Source organism: Capsicum annuum, chromosome 1 (assembly GCF_002878395.1).
Source record: "Capsicum annuum cultivar UCD-10X-F1 chromosome 1, UCD10Xv1.1, whole genome shotgun sequence".
Classification (NCBI taxonomy): Eukaryota; Viridiplantae; Streptophyta; class Magnoliopsida; order Solanales; family Solanaceae; genus Capsicum; species Capsicum annuum.
Genome location: NC_061111.1, coordinates 12,162,305 through 12,178,897, shown reverse-complemented (window position 1 = coordinate 12,178,897; position 16,593 = coordinate 12,162,305). Strand labels below are relative to the sequence as shown.

Here is a 16,593-nt window from a genome sequence, read left to right as displayed (position 1 = left end):
CCACCAAAAAATATGTTTTCATATGTTATTATGTTTTTATAAATTTAATATCAATCATGTAAATTATTTACTTTAATATCAATCATGTAAATTATTTACTTAAAATTGACCCTTAGTATATGGTTAGTTTCTTAGTTTCTTAACAACAACGATGGATTAGCTTGTAAATTCATAGGAATTTTGGCCTTGATAGTCCGCCATGTCTGCAGAATAGACGAAAGGACGAGTGTTAGTTGTCAGATGAATGTTTCGGGGTGTGGCTAAAGAAGTAAGTTATTAAGAACATAGGCTAAGAGAAAGAGATGAACGGGGTAAATATATATATATATATATATATATATAAAATTTTCAAATCTGGGAAAAATAGGCTAAAAAGAACTAAAAACACGAAGAAACAATAGGAAAGAGGGAGTACTGAGTAGGATTTAAAACATATTCAATTAAAAACCTCTAAATTATCCGCACATAAATCACCTAAAAACATATAAGCGTCTTTAATATATAATAACAATAAAGTGGGCCCTTTTAAAAAAAAAAAATTCACTCACTTTTTGTTTTTTGTCACATCAGCTGTAAGGGGAGAATTTAATTCACTTGAAAGTTGTTAAAGGAGTAAATAAACGAAAGTTAATTTTAAGTGCTAAAGTGAGTTTGGAGTACAAGTTCGGGGGAAAAGATGTCTTTTCTCACTAAGTTTTAATATGTAAGTTTGAAGAATTCATACAAAACATTCAAACTCAGTATATTAACGTTTCTCACTTTAGTTAAGAGAATGAATTGTATATGTAATTAATGTCCAAACTCACATCATTAAAGTAATGAGATGAATATGTGATTTTTGACCATTCTAACCTTATAGACTAATTCCTTTTAGCAAAAAACAGATGAATCTTTTGGGTTTTTTGTTATCTAAATTTAGTTGAATTTTATTTTTTTAAAGAACGAATTTTTAAAGTTGTGCTAAGACATAAATATTAAAACATGAAGTTGTGTTTGGATATTGAATTTTTTTTTTTGAACAAAAGTGAAATTTTACCCATAAATTGGTTTGAGCTTTATTTTTGAAACTTGAAAACTTGGCCAACTTTCAGAAGTAAATGATATTTTATAGTGGAGGGAACCTTTGAAGTAACTGGTAAAATTTGAGTGATTAGTACTCATGGATTCAAGTCGTGGAAACAGCCTCTTGCATATCATGAATTCAAGTCGGGTAAACTGCCTCTTGTGGAAATGCAAGGTAAGATTGTGTACAATACACACTTGGAGTTCAGCCTTTCTTCGAACCCATGCACGTAGCGGGTGTTTAATGCACTGGGCTTCCTTTAAACAATATTTCTTTGTCCCTTTCTTGTATGGTAATAGCAACAGCTGTAGAAACAAAAAACTGAAAGTAGACAGCCATGAATGCTGCCATTAGTACATTGTTGACGGAGGTTCGGAGGCTTAGTGTGGTTACTCATAATGTGTTGTCATTTGAGAGAATCCCTATGCATTTTTTTGAAGATACAAACAATGCAATAGCAATGTATGCTGCTGCTGTTTTTCCTTTATTTATTCCATGGAGATTCCTCCTTCATTCCTCCTCCCTCTCTCTTTTTCAAGTCTTCAGGGTAAGCTATTCATGCATTCGAAATATTATTAGGTATAATAGATGTTTTTTCGACAAGGATTTAAGTTATATACGCTGACAGTATGAGATTCTGGACATATAGTTTAAATGTGATAGTCCATAAGGTGCCATTTTTACCATGTTACATCGTCAATGCATATAAGTTAAACTCTTTCAAGAATGTTAATGGAGTTTGGTATCACATGATACTAAAATGCAAGTTCTAATGTCCTTTTTCTTGTTGTGGGTTTTCATATGGTAAAAAGTTGGAGTCTTGGTAGTATTATTTTTTATGAATACATTTTCATCAACAAAGTGATGGAATTTGATGCATTTAGAATTTTGAGCGACAGAAATTTTTGTGTTTAAGTATTTTCTCAAGATTAAACAGTTGGTTTAATGAAAAATTTATCCTTTGTACATAGTCACTTAGCTAAAGTGATTCAATGGAACATTTTTCGAATGTAGATCTTTCAGCAATTGTTGGCTGGGGGTCCAAGCAAGTGAGCTAACATGGGCACAGAAAAGACAACCACTACTCTGGAGGCTATCAACAATGAGACTGTTGATCTGGTAAAATTTTAGTTCTAAGTATTTACGTACTACAAAGCTAAGAATTGTACTAATTCTTGTGATATTTGGAGCGCGACGCAAGTAGATATCCAAAAGGAATGAGGCAGACTAATATATTGTGTTTAATTCCAAATACAATAACTAGTCCTGATGAAAAATTGCGCTGATCATATGAGATACGAATGAGTTTGTTCTAACCTTGATCTGTGATTCACTTGACAGGAAAACATTCCTATTAAGGAGGTTTTCGAGAATCTAAAATGTACAGAAGAGGGACTCAGCTCCGCGGAGGTTGAGAAACGTCTAAATGTGTTTGGTCATAACAAACTCGAAGAGAAAAAGGTCTCTCATTTTCACCTGCAGCTATACTTGTTTTTTATTTGTCTTCAATACAATCCTTGTCCTCCTTCAAGAAAATCTTCGAAGTTGTATGGCTAAATGTATATATTTAATCTGCCCGGCATTTGACAGGAGAGCAAAATACTTAAGTTCTTGGGATTTATGTGGAATCCTCTTTCATGGGTAATGGAAGCAGCAGCTATCATGGCTCTTTTTCTTCCACATGGAAAGGTAGATTACTTTGTGTTAGCGACAAATTTGCATTAACGTCTTCTAGAGCGTACAAGAATTTGGAAACTGATGTCCGTGGTATAATTTTTTGTTACAGCACAAGGGAGTTGATTACCAAGATTTTGTTGGCATTGTTGCATTACTTATCATAAACTCAACAATTAGTTTTATAGAAGAGAATAACGCTGGAAATGCAGCTGCAGCTCTTATGGCTCGGTTAGCTCCAAAAGCCAAGGTCAGATAACTAGCTCGAAATACCATGACCTCTTTTGTAATTATTAAGGTTGTATATATTAATAGTCCAAGAATATTTAATCGTATGTATCAGGTTTTACGGGATGGGAAGTGGAGTGAAGAGGATGCAGCTGTGTTGGTTCCTGGAGATATCATTAGCATAAAACTCGGGGATATAATTCCAGCTGATGCACGTCTACTTAACGGTGATCCATTGAAAATTGATCAGGTATCAGTTGAATCATTGGTCTAGTTCACGGGCAACTTGACATGGAACTTAATCGGACAAGAGCCTAAAATGTTTTTGTTGCTTAACAGAGTCCGAATGGCCTAAGCCATTTTAGAAGATGGACTTCATAGTATCAATATGGCGGTTTTTAATTAAGTGTGTTTCCTGCAGTCTGCGCTTACAGGAGAGTCACTTCCGGTTACCAAAAATCCCGGTGATGGTGTATACTCTGGGTCAACATGCAAACAAGGTGAAATAGAAGCTGTTGTTATTGCTACCGGAGTTCATACTTTCTTTGGAAAGGCTGCTCATCTCGTGGAAAATACTACACACGTCGGACATTTTCAGAAGGTGAGGAGCACATATATTCTACTCGTAATTCCTTCACTACTTATGCTAGGACCTAATACCTAAAGCCATAATACTGTACTAGTCAGGTGTTAAAAAGAATTAACATCTCATTTGATGGTTTCAGGTATTAACTTCAATTGGTAACTTTTGCATCTGCTCAATTGCAACTGGTATGATCATTGAGCTCATTGTAATATTTGGGGGACAACATCGACATCCTCGTGAAGCTGTTGACAGCCTTCTTGTTCTGCTCATCGGTGGCATCCCCATTGCCATGCCAACAGTTCTCTCAGTAACTATGGCCATTGGTTCTCATCGCCTATCTCAGCAGGTGTGTTGAGTCAACAATTCAATATCAATTTAGTAGATATGCAGAAAAATTGAAACTCTTTACGAAGTGTCTGAAAATTTTAATAACTGGCAAATAACTAATACCACCTATAATTGCAGGGAGCTATCACAAAAAGAATGACAGCTATAGAGGAGATGGCGGGGATGGATGTCTTGTGCAGTGATAAAACTGGCACTCTAACTTTAAACAAATTGTCAGTGGACAAAAATCTGATTGAGGTGGTCCTTAAATCCTCTTTTAAGAGTTTTTTATCAGATGTGATATATCACCAAACTAAACAGATATTCTGATGGTCCTTATAAGAAGAGAGCATAAATATTGTCTCATAACAATAATCACTGGATCGGAATGTTTGTCGAGTTTTGCAAATTCAATTTTGGAACACATATCCGTAGTCCTATAGTACTTAAATAGTACAAAAAAATATATTCAGTATTATTTGCTACCTTTTCTTTATGTGTTGCATTGAGCAATCAAAATGTCAAAAGTAGTTGCATAGCAATACAAATTACAACCTTCACCTCATGCGATAAGTATATGGTCAATAAGTTGCTCAAGCAAGCACTTCATGAGCAATCAGCAATTTTTCGTCAGACTATATTGTGGAGTGCATTTTTGTGAACCAAAGGTTGTTGATTTCAACCAAATTCTTACAGATTTTTGCCAAAGATGTTGACAAGGACATGGTGGTTTTGATGGCTGCAAGAGCTTCAAGGTTGGAGAACCAAGATGCAATTGATACTGCGATAGTATCTATGCTTGCGGACCCAAAGGAGGTACATGCTGCCACTGTTCAGTTCTTAGTCTTGTCGTCCTTAAACAACTTGAAAAACGTAGACTTCTATATAGATCTATTGCATTATTCCATTCTCTTCCACATAATCCTCTCTTCACAAAGAGAACAAAAGTGAAACAAATTCAAGCATTACTTGGTTAATAGAATTATTTCTCATACATTTGAATGCACGAGAACCCTCTCATGCAAGTCTCGCTTAAGCGTTTATGCAACTCTTTTGTTATTTTTGTTAATGTGAAGAGGACTGATATTTTTCTATTTAATTTATTTCATGTAAGGCACGAGCTGGTATCACAGAGGTTCATTTCCTTCCATTCAATCCGACTGATAAGAGGACAGCTCTTACCTACCTAGACAGCACGGGTAAAATGCACAGAGTGAGCAAAGGTGCTCCGGAGCAGGTATAGACTGTATGCTTTTAATAGATAAGACTCTGAGAAGTGAGAACATTTACCATATAAGAACTTTTTGAAGCCTGAGCTTTCCGCAGACATTTTTAAGCTCATGAATCAAATAAAGAGCTTGATTATCTACGTACATGATTGATCAACACTAGTCATCAGTTTTCCGTCCATCTAAAGTACATGGCAATAAAGGTTGCTGAGTTTGGTTCATATTCATCATAACGGCAGAATGCAGTACCCATAGTTATTCCAACACTTATTAAACTCTTCTGATATGTTCTCTGTAACTTTTAGATTTTGAACCTGGCTTGGAACAAATCAGACATTCAAAATAGAGTGCATTCAGTGATAGATAAGTTTGCTGAGCGCGGCCTTCGATCCCTTGCAGTTGCTCGCCAGGTAATTAGGCCCTTGACTTGTGAATATCAGTGAAGTTGTTGCATACAATATGATGACTATCGTGAGTTTGTTTTACGTATAGGAAGTACCAGAAGGTACAAAGGACAGTCCTGGTGGCCTTTGGGAATTTGTTGGTCTTCTCCCTCTCTTCGATCCACCACGTCATGACAGTGCTGAAACAATCAGAAGAGCTCTCGAACTCGGAGTTAGTGTTAAGATGATTACAGGTTTGCTCAACAGATAATCCTTTTACATTGTTGCCTTTGTCGCTATAATGTAAAATAGCTGTTACTTCTCAACTAGTATTTGTACTCATATTCTAGCTTGAGTACGTTAATTATTGTACTTTTACCAGGTGACCAGTTAGCTATAGGTAAAGAAACTGGGAGACGTCTTGGGATGGGAACGAACATGTATCCTTCATCATTTTTGCTTGGAGAACAAAAGGATTGTTCAGCTGCAGTCCTTCCAATTGAAGAACTCATTGAAAGTGCTGATGGATTTGCCGGTGTCTTTCCTGGTAAGTTAGAGGCAAAATAGAGTCTTTCTTATTGTTGTTTTGTCTCATAATCTGTATATAATTCCTTTGCAGAGCACAAGTACGAGATTGTGAGAATCTTACAAAGCAGGCAACATATTTGTGGTATGACTGGTGATGGAGTAAATGATGCACCTGCATTGAAGAAAGCCGATATAGGAATTGCTGTAGCAGATGCAACAGATGCAGCTCGGAGTGCTTCAGACATAGTTTTGACGGAGCCAGGACTAAGTGTTATTATCCATGCTGTATTGACAAGCCGTGCCATTTTCCAGAGAATGAAAAATTACACAGTAAATAAAATTCTCCTTACTTCACCCCAACAAAGAAAATTAAACTAGACTTATAAATATATCTTAACATAGTCATAATGCTTCAGTTTTCTTTTGTCCAGATATATGCAGTGTCCATCACAATCCGTATCGTGGTAAGTTACCCTTAGTCATTATATTCTGGAACCTGAACTATACGTGCGATTAAAAAGGAGAACATATTCCTCCCTCTCTTTTTGGAAAATGTAACTCATGTTTGTGATGACCAAGCAGTTGGGATTTATGTTGCTGACCGCATTTTGGAAATTCAATTTTCCCCCTTTTATGGTCCTTGTCATTGCCATTCTTAATGATGGTAAGGGATCACACACGTCTTGTACATTTCATAACTTCGAGAGATTGATGATAATATATTCTTCCTCTATATTCTTTTACTTATTGAACCATCATAAATTGTTTACAGGCACAATCATGACTATATCCAAGGACAGGGTCAAGCCATCTCCACTTCCTGACAGTTGGAAGCTCAGCGAAATCTTTGCAACAGGAATTGTGATAGGCAGTTACCTCGCCTTGATGACCGCTTTATTCTTCTATCTAACTTTTGAGACCAGCTTCTTCGCGGTACTTGCCCCTTGTTACGTCTATGCGCAACTTGGATGATTGTTGAACAATGAATTAATATACTTAATCCACTCAATAATGTAATTATTTTGGCATGAATAGTCACTAATCATGTTCCTTTTTCCTCAGAACGCCTTTCACGTGGAAGATTTCAACAAACATATTCCAGCAAATAAGGTCATCACTGATTCTCTAAATGCAAAACTAGCTTCAGCTGTGTATCTTCAAGTTAGCACCATCAGCCAAGCATTGATCTTTGTTACACGGTCACGAGGATGGTCATGCATGGAAAGACCTGGACTTCTCCTTGTCGCTGCCTTTATTGTTGCTCAAATGGTAAATGTTTACCTTCTTTTTTCTCCTTTGCTTTTTGGAAAACCGCGTACCTAGTAGTCTGTAGGGGCTCACTTTCCCTCTTTGTTTCTCTTGCATACAGGTTGCAACTCTTATGTCTGCTATGGTTACATCAGTTAAATTTGCTGGTATTGAGAAGATTGGATGGAGATGGACCGGTGTAATTTGGTTGTTTAATATTATTACCTATTTTCTCCTTGATCCCATCAAGTTTGCTGTTCGATATGCTCTCAGTGGGCGAGCCTGGGGCTTACTACTGAACCAAAAGGTGAGCAACTGCATATTCTTCTTCACAAGGCCATATATTACTTTGATTCTAGACATCGTGTAACGTATTTGCATTTATCAGACGGCTTTCACCAACAAAAAGGACTTTGGTAAGGAAGCCCGCGAAGCAGCATGGGCTGCTGAACAACGGACAATTCACGGCCTTCAGTCTGTAGAAACTAAAACGTTTCCAGAGAATTACGCTTTCAGGGAGATCAGCGCGATGGCTGAGGAAGCAAAAAGGCGTGCAGATATTGCAAGGTTAACCTCTTTTCGACTTTTTTCTAAGCATATTGATAGATGCTCCAAAGATTCTAGGACTGAAAGGAGTATAATGTTTCAAACTAGAAGCTTTACTTGCCTTCGTATTATCCTTCGTTGATAGTATCGATATTTTAATAGTATCGTTCTACATACAGGTTGAGGGAACTACACACACTAAAAGGGAGAGTAGAATCGTTCGCAAAGCTTAGAGGACTAGATGTTGATCATGTCAATCCACATTATACTGTCTAACGAGAGGAAAGCTGCAGATATATACCATTCCCCTTTACTCATATGTGAAGTTGTTCGCTTTGACTTCGTTTGCATTTTATTTCATGATTTAGCTTGTGCAAAAATCTCAACCATCTGCACAGGATTGTCAATAAAATCCAACTTTTCCAGCTCCATTCTGTCTACTGCAGCGAAGTGAAAGATTGAGTTATAGTCCCTTAATTAATTCTTTGGACAGTCCACAGCAGATGTGACAAGAAGAAGTTAAAGAAGCAGTGAAAAAAGATTCAGTTAGGAAAATCTCTCTACTATACTATGTTGGGCTGATGTAATGAAGATTCATGGAATATATTATTGAATTATACAGATCTTGGTGTAAAGCTAAATACTTGTTTAATTGGTGTAAATGTGTTGATTGTTCTTAACTTCACTTTATAGTTTGTACAATCTTTAGTTGCTGTGTTGAACTTCCAAGTTATAAGCTGCATGCTAATGTACAGCAAGTTGATCAGAATGTTGTGTGGGATTTCAATTCAGTATCTTTTGTGCTTTGAGTGAGATTTTCAGAAAGAGTTGTTCTATGGAGAGCCCAGTAAAATGGAAACTATATGTTGTGAGCGGAGGTGGTGGTGGGGGGTGGGTAGGGTAGTAGAATCAGTCGAGGGACCTGAGAGGCGATTTAGGACCCTATTCGAGGTCGATCCTGGGTCTTGAGTCTCGAGTTGGGGTTGGAGTGGGGAGTCATGTCTCCAGTCGAGATCGATCTTGGGTCTTGGCTATCGAGTTGGGGTCGGAGTGGAGAATCGTGTCTCGAGTCGGATGTTAGATCGGGTCTCGTGTCATAGTCGGGAGTCAGGTGTCAAGAGTTCGGAGTTGGTCGGGTTGGGGTTGGGAGTCAGGTCCAAGGTCAGGAGTAGGCCTCGGATTGGGGTACAAAGTCAGGTCTCATGTCGGGTCGGGTCCATTATTAAAATATTTGTCCAAATTATACTTAAATATTCTTGGGGCAATATTTTTTTCTTACTAAACAAACACCTACTAATAAGTAAAAAGCAATTTATTTTTAAATAATTTGGAGGAAAACATTTTTGAGGAAAAACATATTTATTTCTACCAACCACAACCCAAAAGTAACCGTTTAAGGCCTCATTTGTTTGCACTTAATGGAGGTCTGAATTCGAATGTTTCAAATTTCAGACCATTAAATGTATTTGTTTTTTATTAAGAGATATTCTAATTTTTGATAATATTCACCACTCTATTCATAATTAACAGTCACCACCACTAACCATATCTGTCACCGCTGCCATTGTCAACCACTTCCACCATCGACAACAAATATCGCTACCAATCACTATTGTCAACTGCTATCACGCCTACTGCCTCAAATATTCTATTATATTCACCGTCGCCACCGTCGTCGACAGCACCACCATCATTAACCAATCCCTACTACGGACCAACTCATTTATCACAACTAGCACCACTACTAACTACCACTAATACATCACAACCTTCACACGTTCTTCGTCCGCCACCACCATTGTCTCTAGTAACGTCAGCTCTACCACCACTTCAACCACTACCATCGCTACAATTTTTCTCTACTAACAATCATCTCCACCATCCCAACAAACAACATCTCCAACTAGCACCAACACATCATCAACCATCATGCATTCATATTTCAGCCAACACAATCAACACCTCAAATTACTAACATCAAGCAACGTCACATCACAACCACCACCACCATCAATCACTATCATCATAACAGTCACTACAATAGCAATCATCACAACTATCACCACCAACATTATTTATCACTAACATCAATCATTGTCACCGCAACTACCATCTCCATTATCACTAACAAACATAAATATTTTTTCTCAGTCAAATAATAATTTTGCTATATTAAATTATATAATTTTATAATATATAATTAATTTTTTATTTGAACTGTATTTTTTATTTTATTATATATACAAATAATTTTTTTTAACACATTTAGATGTTGAAAAACAAATAAATTTTAATCATTCAATTTTCAAATCTAGAGACAATATCTTAATCATTCAGATGTCCATTCAGATTCAGGATGTCTGAATCTTAAAACATCTTAAAAAAACAAATGGAGATTATTTAGACCCATTTGAAACATAAAACTAAGACCATTTTAATTTATTTTTAATTTCATAATAAGTTACATTATTTTATCTTTTGGTTTCTTTTTAATAAATCTGTTTACTAAAAATATTACAGTTTAGGTCACATATTTCAACGTATTGATAATAATATTCATAGAAACTATATAAAATAATTTGAAAATCATATTTACTTAATAATGTACTGATAGCACGAACAAAATAATATTTGGCAAAAATAAAGAAAAAATGTCTAATAGTATAATAGTAAGGCAAGTACATGAAAATGTACTTATTTTACATTGTGATAAATAGATTTTAAGAAATTTTTTTCTGGCTTTACTTTGTTTCAATTTCGTTAAAGAATTTTTTTTCTGGCTTTACTTTGTTTCAATTTCGTTAAATTTAATAGGTAGAGCTTGTTAAATAAACTATGAAAACAAAAAGTGCTTATTTTTAGAAAATAATGGATCAAGACCACTCAAATGCATTTTTTAAGGAACCATTTTAAACCCATCCTCAAACATAAGGGATATTTTTGTTATTTTCTCACATTTGATATAGTCTTATCCAAATTTTGTCAAAGTTAATTTTGTGAAAGATAAAATAAAGTTAAATGACTCTTGCGTAACAACATATTGAAAAACAACTTGAGAATAATAAACACAAAGTTGAATAAACATCTATGAAATTTACTCAGATATTCCTAGAGGTAAACTTTTCCTCTTCATACATGATGTGAATTGATCTCTTATATGAATTATGATCTCACCATGTCATTCTCTGTGAGACACAAACTCTCTAATTAACATTCATACTAAATATTCTCAAAAATTGTCACACACACATCCCCCCAAGATAACAAAATTTCTCTAAACCTACAGCTCGTGGAAATACAGAATATTCAGTGCAGTTGTAGGAACACTAGTGTCAAGCCGGCCTTCGGCGAACCAACTTTGGATTATGTTCTGAAATGTGCTTGTTGAGGTTAGTGCATTAGGCCACCTATCGACCAACCTGAAACCAAATTCAGATGCTGCTGAAAGTATAGATGGTTCATCAACTCTGCGCAAGACATGACAAAGGATTAGAGCTGGTGTACAACCTTCCTTATCGCCTCTACTAGATCGGATCAGCTCTTTTGCAGTTGCAAACAAAGGAGAGATTGCATCAGCAACATAAGTGACATCTGTGCCTATTATGACATCAAAACCTCTGCCATTTAGCCTCTTGATGGACTCTACATCATCTCTGTTTCCCCACTCAAGCTTTTTTGTTATTAGAGTTGGTGGCTGGAGATTCAAAGCGAGATTCTGGTTTAACAGATCAAGTGCTTTTGTGTCTCCATCAGTGGCAACCACAAGGTTAGCAGATCTAGCAGCAACCATTGAGCAAATGCCCGCACATCCACAGCCCAACTCTAAAACACGTCTCCCTGAAACAATGGTCTGGTTAGCAGCAAGCACAGAAGCCATAAGCCGAGCTGATTCCCATAAGATTAACCCAGTTGATTTGCAGGTATGTTGATATTCTTTTGAGAGAAGCTTTATCTTGAAAGAATAGTCTCTGGAAACGACATCAAGAATCTAGAATGTCGACAATAAATATGCAAGTCAGTGACTGGCGGACAAAATTTTGGAACATTTAAAAATTAGTTTATACAAGCTCTTATGGGGGGAATCCAGCGACCCCAACCTCATACTTCTGAATCAATTACGACTAATTAACTGGTTCATATTAGAATATGCTACCTATAATGGAGGCATATTGACAACTGCTATCCTTAATAAACTTGACTAAAAGTATCCATCTTTGAAATATGTGAATTACTATTTAATCAAGAACCTGCATCTATAAATTCTAATCAGATCCCAAAAGTAAATTTGATGAGATACAGCACAAACGTTAGTTTATTTGAATTATAAAAAAGGATCTACATGCCACTCCTGGATCAATGCATGAGCACTATGTTTATGCATCATCATGATTTCTCAACTTATAATGTCAGTGCTGATACATAAAACCACAAATGTTAGTCACATTGCCTTCTGGAGCTTTTAACTCTGTTATTAACCTCACAATTTCTGTATCTCTCATAACAACAGGGAGGAAGAATTAGCACAAGAAGTGAATGAAAATTCATACCTCCTCCTTCGGGGATGAAATACCAAACATTTCAAGAGCCATCCCCTCCGAGATGTCAACATCTGTCTCATTTGCAGAGTCTTCAAGGATAATTTTTTGTATTTCAGGCTTGTCATTACCCTTACCAAGGAATTTCACCTTGCTTTTGGTTTTCCCTCCAGATGTTCCACTACCAATGCGAAATACAGCTTGAACCCAGCGCCTGAAACCACAGCACTGAAGTATGTTTTTATCCAACAACAACAACAAACCCAGTATATTCCCACATCGTGGGGTCTGGGGAGGGTAGAATGTACGCAGTCCATACCACTACCTCTAAAGAAGTAGAGAGGCTGTTTCCGATAGACCCCTGGCTCAAGACAAAGAACAGTATACAAAAAACATCAAAAGCATGGGACATGATAAAATAACATAGGCACGACATCAACGAAAATACTGTACATTGCCAAACAAAGGACACCAAAGCCCTCCTAACTACAGACTACAGACTACGACTCACCCACACACCTTAGCCCCCTATCCTAATGTTTTTCCTCCATACCTTCCTATCTAGGATCATGTCCTCAGTCAGCTGTAACTACTCCATGTCACGTTTAATCACTTCCCTCCAGTATTTCTTCGATCTACCCCTACCCCGCTTGAAACTATCCAAGGCCAACCTCTCACACCTACGAACCGGGGCATCCGTACCCCTCCTCATCACATGCCCAAACACACTTTAGCGGGAAATCCCAGTAAAGCTAGCACTACTAATGCAATACACACTCTAGCATTGATCTTCATCTAAGCACATTGGATCCTTAATAGTGTGTGGCCTAATGAAGTTAGGCTCCACAAAATAACGAATCATAATATTAGGAATTTTGAATCACCTGTTACTGCATTTGTTCTCCATATCTGCCACATCTACATGAGTCTGGCGCCTAAAGGACATGAATTTGAAATCAATGAACCAAAAGGGCATTTTTGTTAGAGTGGGTAAGCGTCCCACATTGGTTGGGGTAGTTTGCTTATATGGACTTGAGCTAGCTTTTGAGGTTGAGTGTCATATCTTTACATGGTATTAGAGCAAGCCATGTTGATTCGCTAGTATCGATTCAGCAACTTCACCGTAAAAGTGACAACTTCGCCAATAGTTGTTTGAATGTTGGAGGTGGTCGCAGACTCGGAGTATAACTCTCACCACATACTTGGGCAAAACCACTTTAGTCTGATTTGTCATTTTCCAGATCCCAGTAGCCAGAGGGGACGCACGTGTGTTTCACTCGCCGACGAACTGAACCCTGACAACCCACTTCGTAAGGCGTGTGAAAGCGCATGGGTGGACCATCCTCGGTCTAGTTCGAAGCTCCCAGATTGTCTTGATATTTCCGGTTGCTTTGCGGTGGCTCTCAGGGCATATAACTACGTTTGACGAAGAAAAACAAATCCTCAGATTCTGCCGCTATTTTGTTTGGTCAGGTTTGGTTTTCTTATCAGTTGTTCTAATTCTGTGATTCTGAAGTAATATTAGGAGGCTGCCTGTGTTGGAAACTTTGTCTTTGAGTGAAGACTCCCTGTTCACACTGAATTGCCACTTATTTGGGTCTTCCTTCTTTGTTATAATTTGAGAAGTGCGGGTTATATTTGCTAATTCTCCAAGTTTGTTTAGTTGGGTTCAGATTCACTTGATTCTTTGATTTGTTCGAGTGATTTATTGGATTGGAGTTCTATTTCTGTCCAACAGAGATTTGGTTTGGATAATTCTGAACTTTGGAAGATTCTCTATCAATTTATTTCTGATATTGTGGGTTGAGAAAATGATTGCTTCTATTCCTTTATCTGATAAAATGGTTTTGGTCTCGGCTGAGGATTTTGCTAAATTCTCACAATAGTAGAAATTGAGGGAATCCACTTTAGTTAATGCCTTCACTAGGCCAGATAAAATGTCTCCTCACCTCTTCAAATAATAAATGGGTGATTGATTCAGATGCCACAAATCACATGTCAGATAATCCTGATATTTTTTCTGGTTTTCAATTACACAAAACACCTTCTCTGATTACCGTAGCTGACGGATCAAATTGCTATAGTGTTGGATATGGGACAATTAGACCAACCTCCTCTATTGCCTTGTCATCTGTATTAGGTCTACCAATGTTGGCCTTACTTGATTTCTGTTGGCAAAGTTACCAGAGACCTTAATTGCTATATCTCGTTCTTTCCCGATCACTGTTTGTTTCATGATCTAAAGACGAATTAGGTTATTGGTAAAGGCCATGTATCTGGTGATATCTACATCCTAGACGAATGGGAATCTCGGCTTGTTGCCTACTCTAGTGTCGTGTCCCCGTTTGAAGCACATTGTCAATTGGGACATCCTTCCCTACCTCTGTTAAAGAAGCTCTGTCCCCAATTTCAGAATATTCCTCCATTGGAATGTGAGTCACGTCGATTTGCAGAACATCATCGCAGCTCATTAAGTCCAAGGGTTAACAATCGGGTTGAATCAGCTTTCGAGTCAGTTCATTCTGATGTTTGTAGACCATGTCCCGTTATTTCCAAAACTGGGCATAACTGCATAAGTATTTTGTCACTTTGTGGATGATTTCTTTCGAATGACTTGGATTTATTTTATGAAGAATCGCTCAGAAGTATTTACTCACTTTTGAGTCTTCTGTGCTAAAGTCAAAACTCAATTAAATGCTTCAATACGTATTCTGAGGTGTGACGATGCTAAATAATATATGTGAGAAATGTTTTAGTCATATACATCGGTCTTCATGTGTTGATACTCCCTCTCAAAATGGAGTTGTTGAGAGGAAGAATAGGCATCTACTTGAGACAGCTAGAGCACTTTTGTTCCAAATGAAGGTTCCTACAATTCTAGGCAAATGCGAGGCGAGGACCAATCGACTATTGCACCATCAGTTCCGGCTTCATCTGTGGTAGCAAGACCGCCAATTGTTCAAGTTTATTCGAGAAGGCAAGAGGCCAATGATACATGTCCCCCACTAGTCCTGTTGTCATCAAATCCTCATCCATCTGATCCTCCAAAAGATCTTGACCTCCTTATTGCTCTTCGCAAAGGTACACATAGTTGCAAATCCACATATTCCATTAGTAATTTTGTTTCCTATGGTCAGTTATCCTCTACATCTAGATCTTTGATTCTTGTTCTAGACTCCATCTCTGAAACCCCAAAACAGTGGAGGCGGCTTTAAATCATTGATGGTCTGCTGCAATGCTTAATGCAATAAAGGCCAAATCACACATGAAATTTAGTGGATTTACCCCAGGGAAAGAAATCAATGGGATGTAAGTGGGTGTTCATAGTCAAAGTTAATCCAGATAGTTTTGTGGCAAGATTTAAGGCCAGACTTAGTGGCGAAAGGGTATGCACCTTCTCTCCTGCTGCCACACTCACTTCTGTCTGCTTGTTCATTTCTCTAGAAGCTAAATCAGTTATCAAGAATGCATTTGTTCATGTTGATCTTCAAGAAGAAGTGTATATGGAGCAATCACCAAGTTTCGTTGCTCGGGGGCAGTATGGAAAAGTTTGTCATTTGAAGAAGTCCTTGCATGGCCTGAAACAGAGTCCTCGGGCATGGTTTGGCAAGTTGAGTGAGGTAGTTCAGGATTTTGGGCTGAAAATGAGCAAATGTAATCACTCAGTCTTCTACCAACAATCAACAACTAACACTATACTTGTTGTATATGTCGATGACTTTGTCATCACCGGAAATGATACGTGGGGATCTCTTCCCTCAAGTCCTTCCTTGATACAAGAATAATCACAGATATGGACTTATGGGAGTGCATGTTGGGTCCGAGACTTGGTGTGTGCAATTGAAGAGCAAAAGAGGACCTAATTATGCACCAAAAACCGTCCAAGCACTACACTTGGTTACACTTGATGGGGCGCCCATCACTTAAGGGCCTTTTGTTCATTCTAGTTTCTATTATGTAATACACTATATAAAGAACAATGTAGGGTTTCATTACTTAGTTTTTAGATGATATTTGTGAGTGTATAACACTTGAAACATTTCCTCTCAAAGGAGAGAAGACCAGCAACCCAAAACTAGGGCTTATACAAGTGTGGAATCACTTGTGTTTGCATTTTGCTTGGAAACGTCGATGCTTGAGAGGTGGAATCCGATCTTGTGTCATGTAAGAGATAGGTTTTCGTTGTGTGTGGTGTTAAAGGTCCAAGAGTCCACAAAATTCTTGGGTTCTTAAGGTCACATCTTCA

At 37.4% G+C, this 16,593-nt stretch overlaps 2 protein-coding genes across 5 annotated transcripts in view; one reads left to right on the top strand and one right to left on the bottom strand.

The window, feature by feature from the left end:
- The first annotated feature begins 1,585 nt into the window (after positions 1–1,585).
- Positions 1,586–8,433, top strand: LOC107853095 (plasma membrane ATPase 1). The gene is made up of 22 exons (XM_047393934.1): positions 1,586–1,610; positions 2,078–2,182; positions 2,405–2,524; positions 2,654–2,752; positions 2,850–2,987; positions 3,081–3,215; positions 3,387–3,566; positions 3,691–3,897; positions 4,017–4,136; positions 4,575–4,694; positions 4,993–5,115; positions 5,413–5,517; positions 5,600–5,744; positions 5,873–6,037; positions 6,110–6,348; positions 6,450–6,482; positions 6,601–6,682; positions 6,791–6,951; positions 7,081–7,287; positions 7,388–7,573; positions 7,655–7,833; positions 7,992–8,433. Exons 2-22 carry the CDS (start codon positions 2,123–2,125, stop codon positions 8,086–8,088), a joined length of 2,901 nt encoding a protein of 966 aa, XP_047249890.1. The 5' UTR covers positions 1,586–1,610; positions 2,078–2,122; the 3' UTR covers positions 8,089–8,433.
- A 2,419-nt stretch (positions 8,434–10,852) lies between these two features.
- The window catches only part of LOC107868095, an 18,744-nt gene continuing 13,003 nt past the window's right edge, over positions 10,853–16,593 (bottom strand). For all 4 annotated transcript variants that reach the window (XM_047393917.1, XM_016714678.2, XM_047393922.1 and 1 more), the window contains 2 exons: positions 12,360–12,561; positions 10,853–11,800 (listed from right to left, as the gene is read on the bottom strand). In XM_047393917.1, coding sequence (XP_047249873.1) covers positions 11,093–11,800; positions 12,360–12,561 — 910 coding nt within the window. In that variant the 3' untranslated portion in view covers positions 10,853–11,092. The remainder of the gene's footprint in view (positions 11,801–12,359; positions 12,562–16,593) is intronic.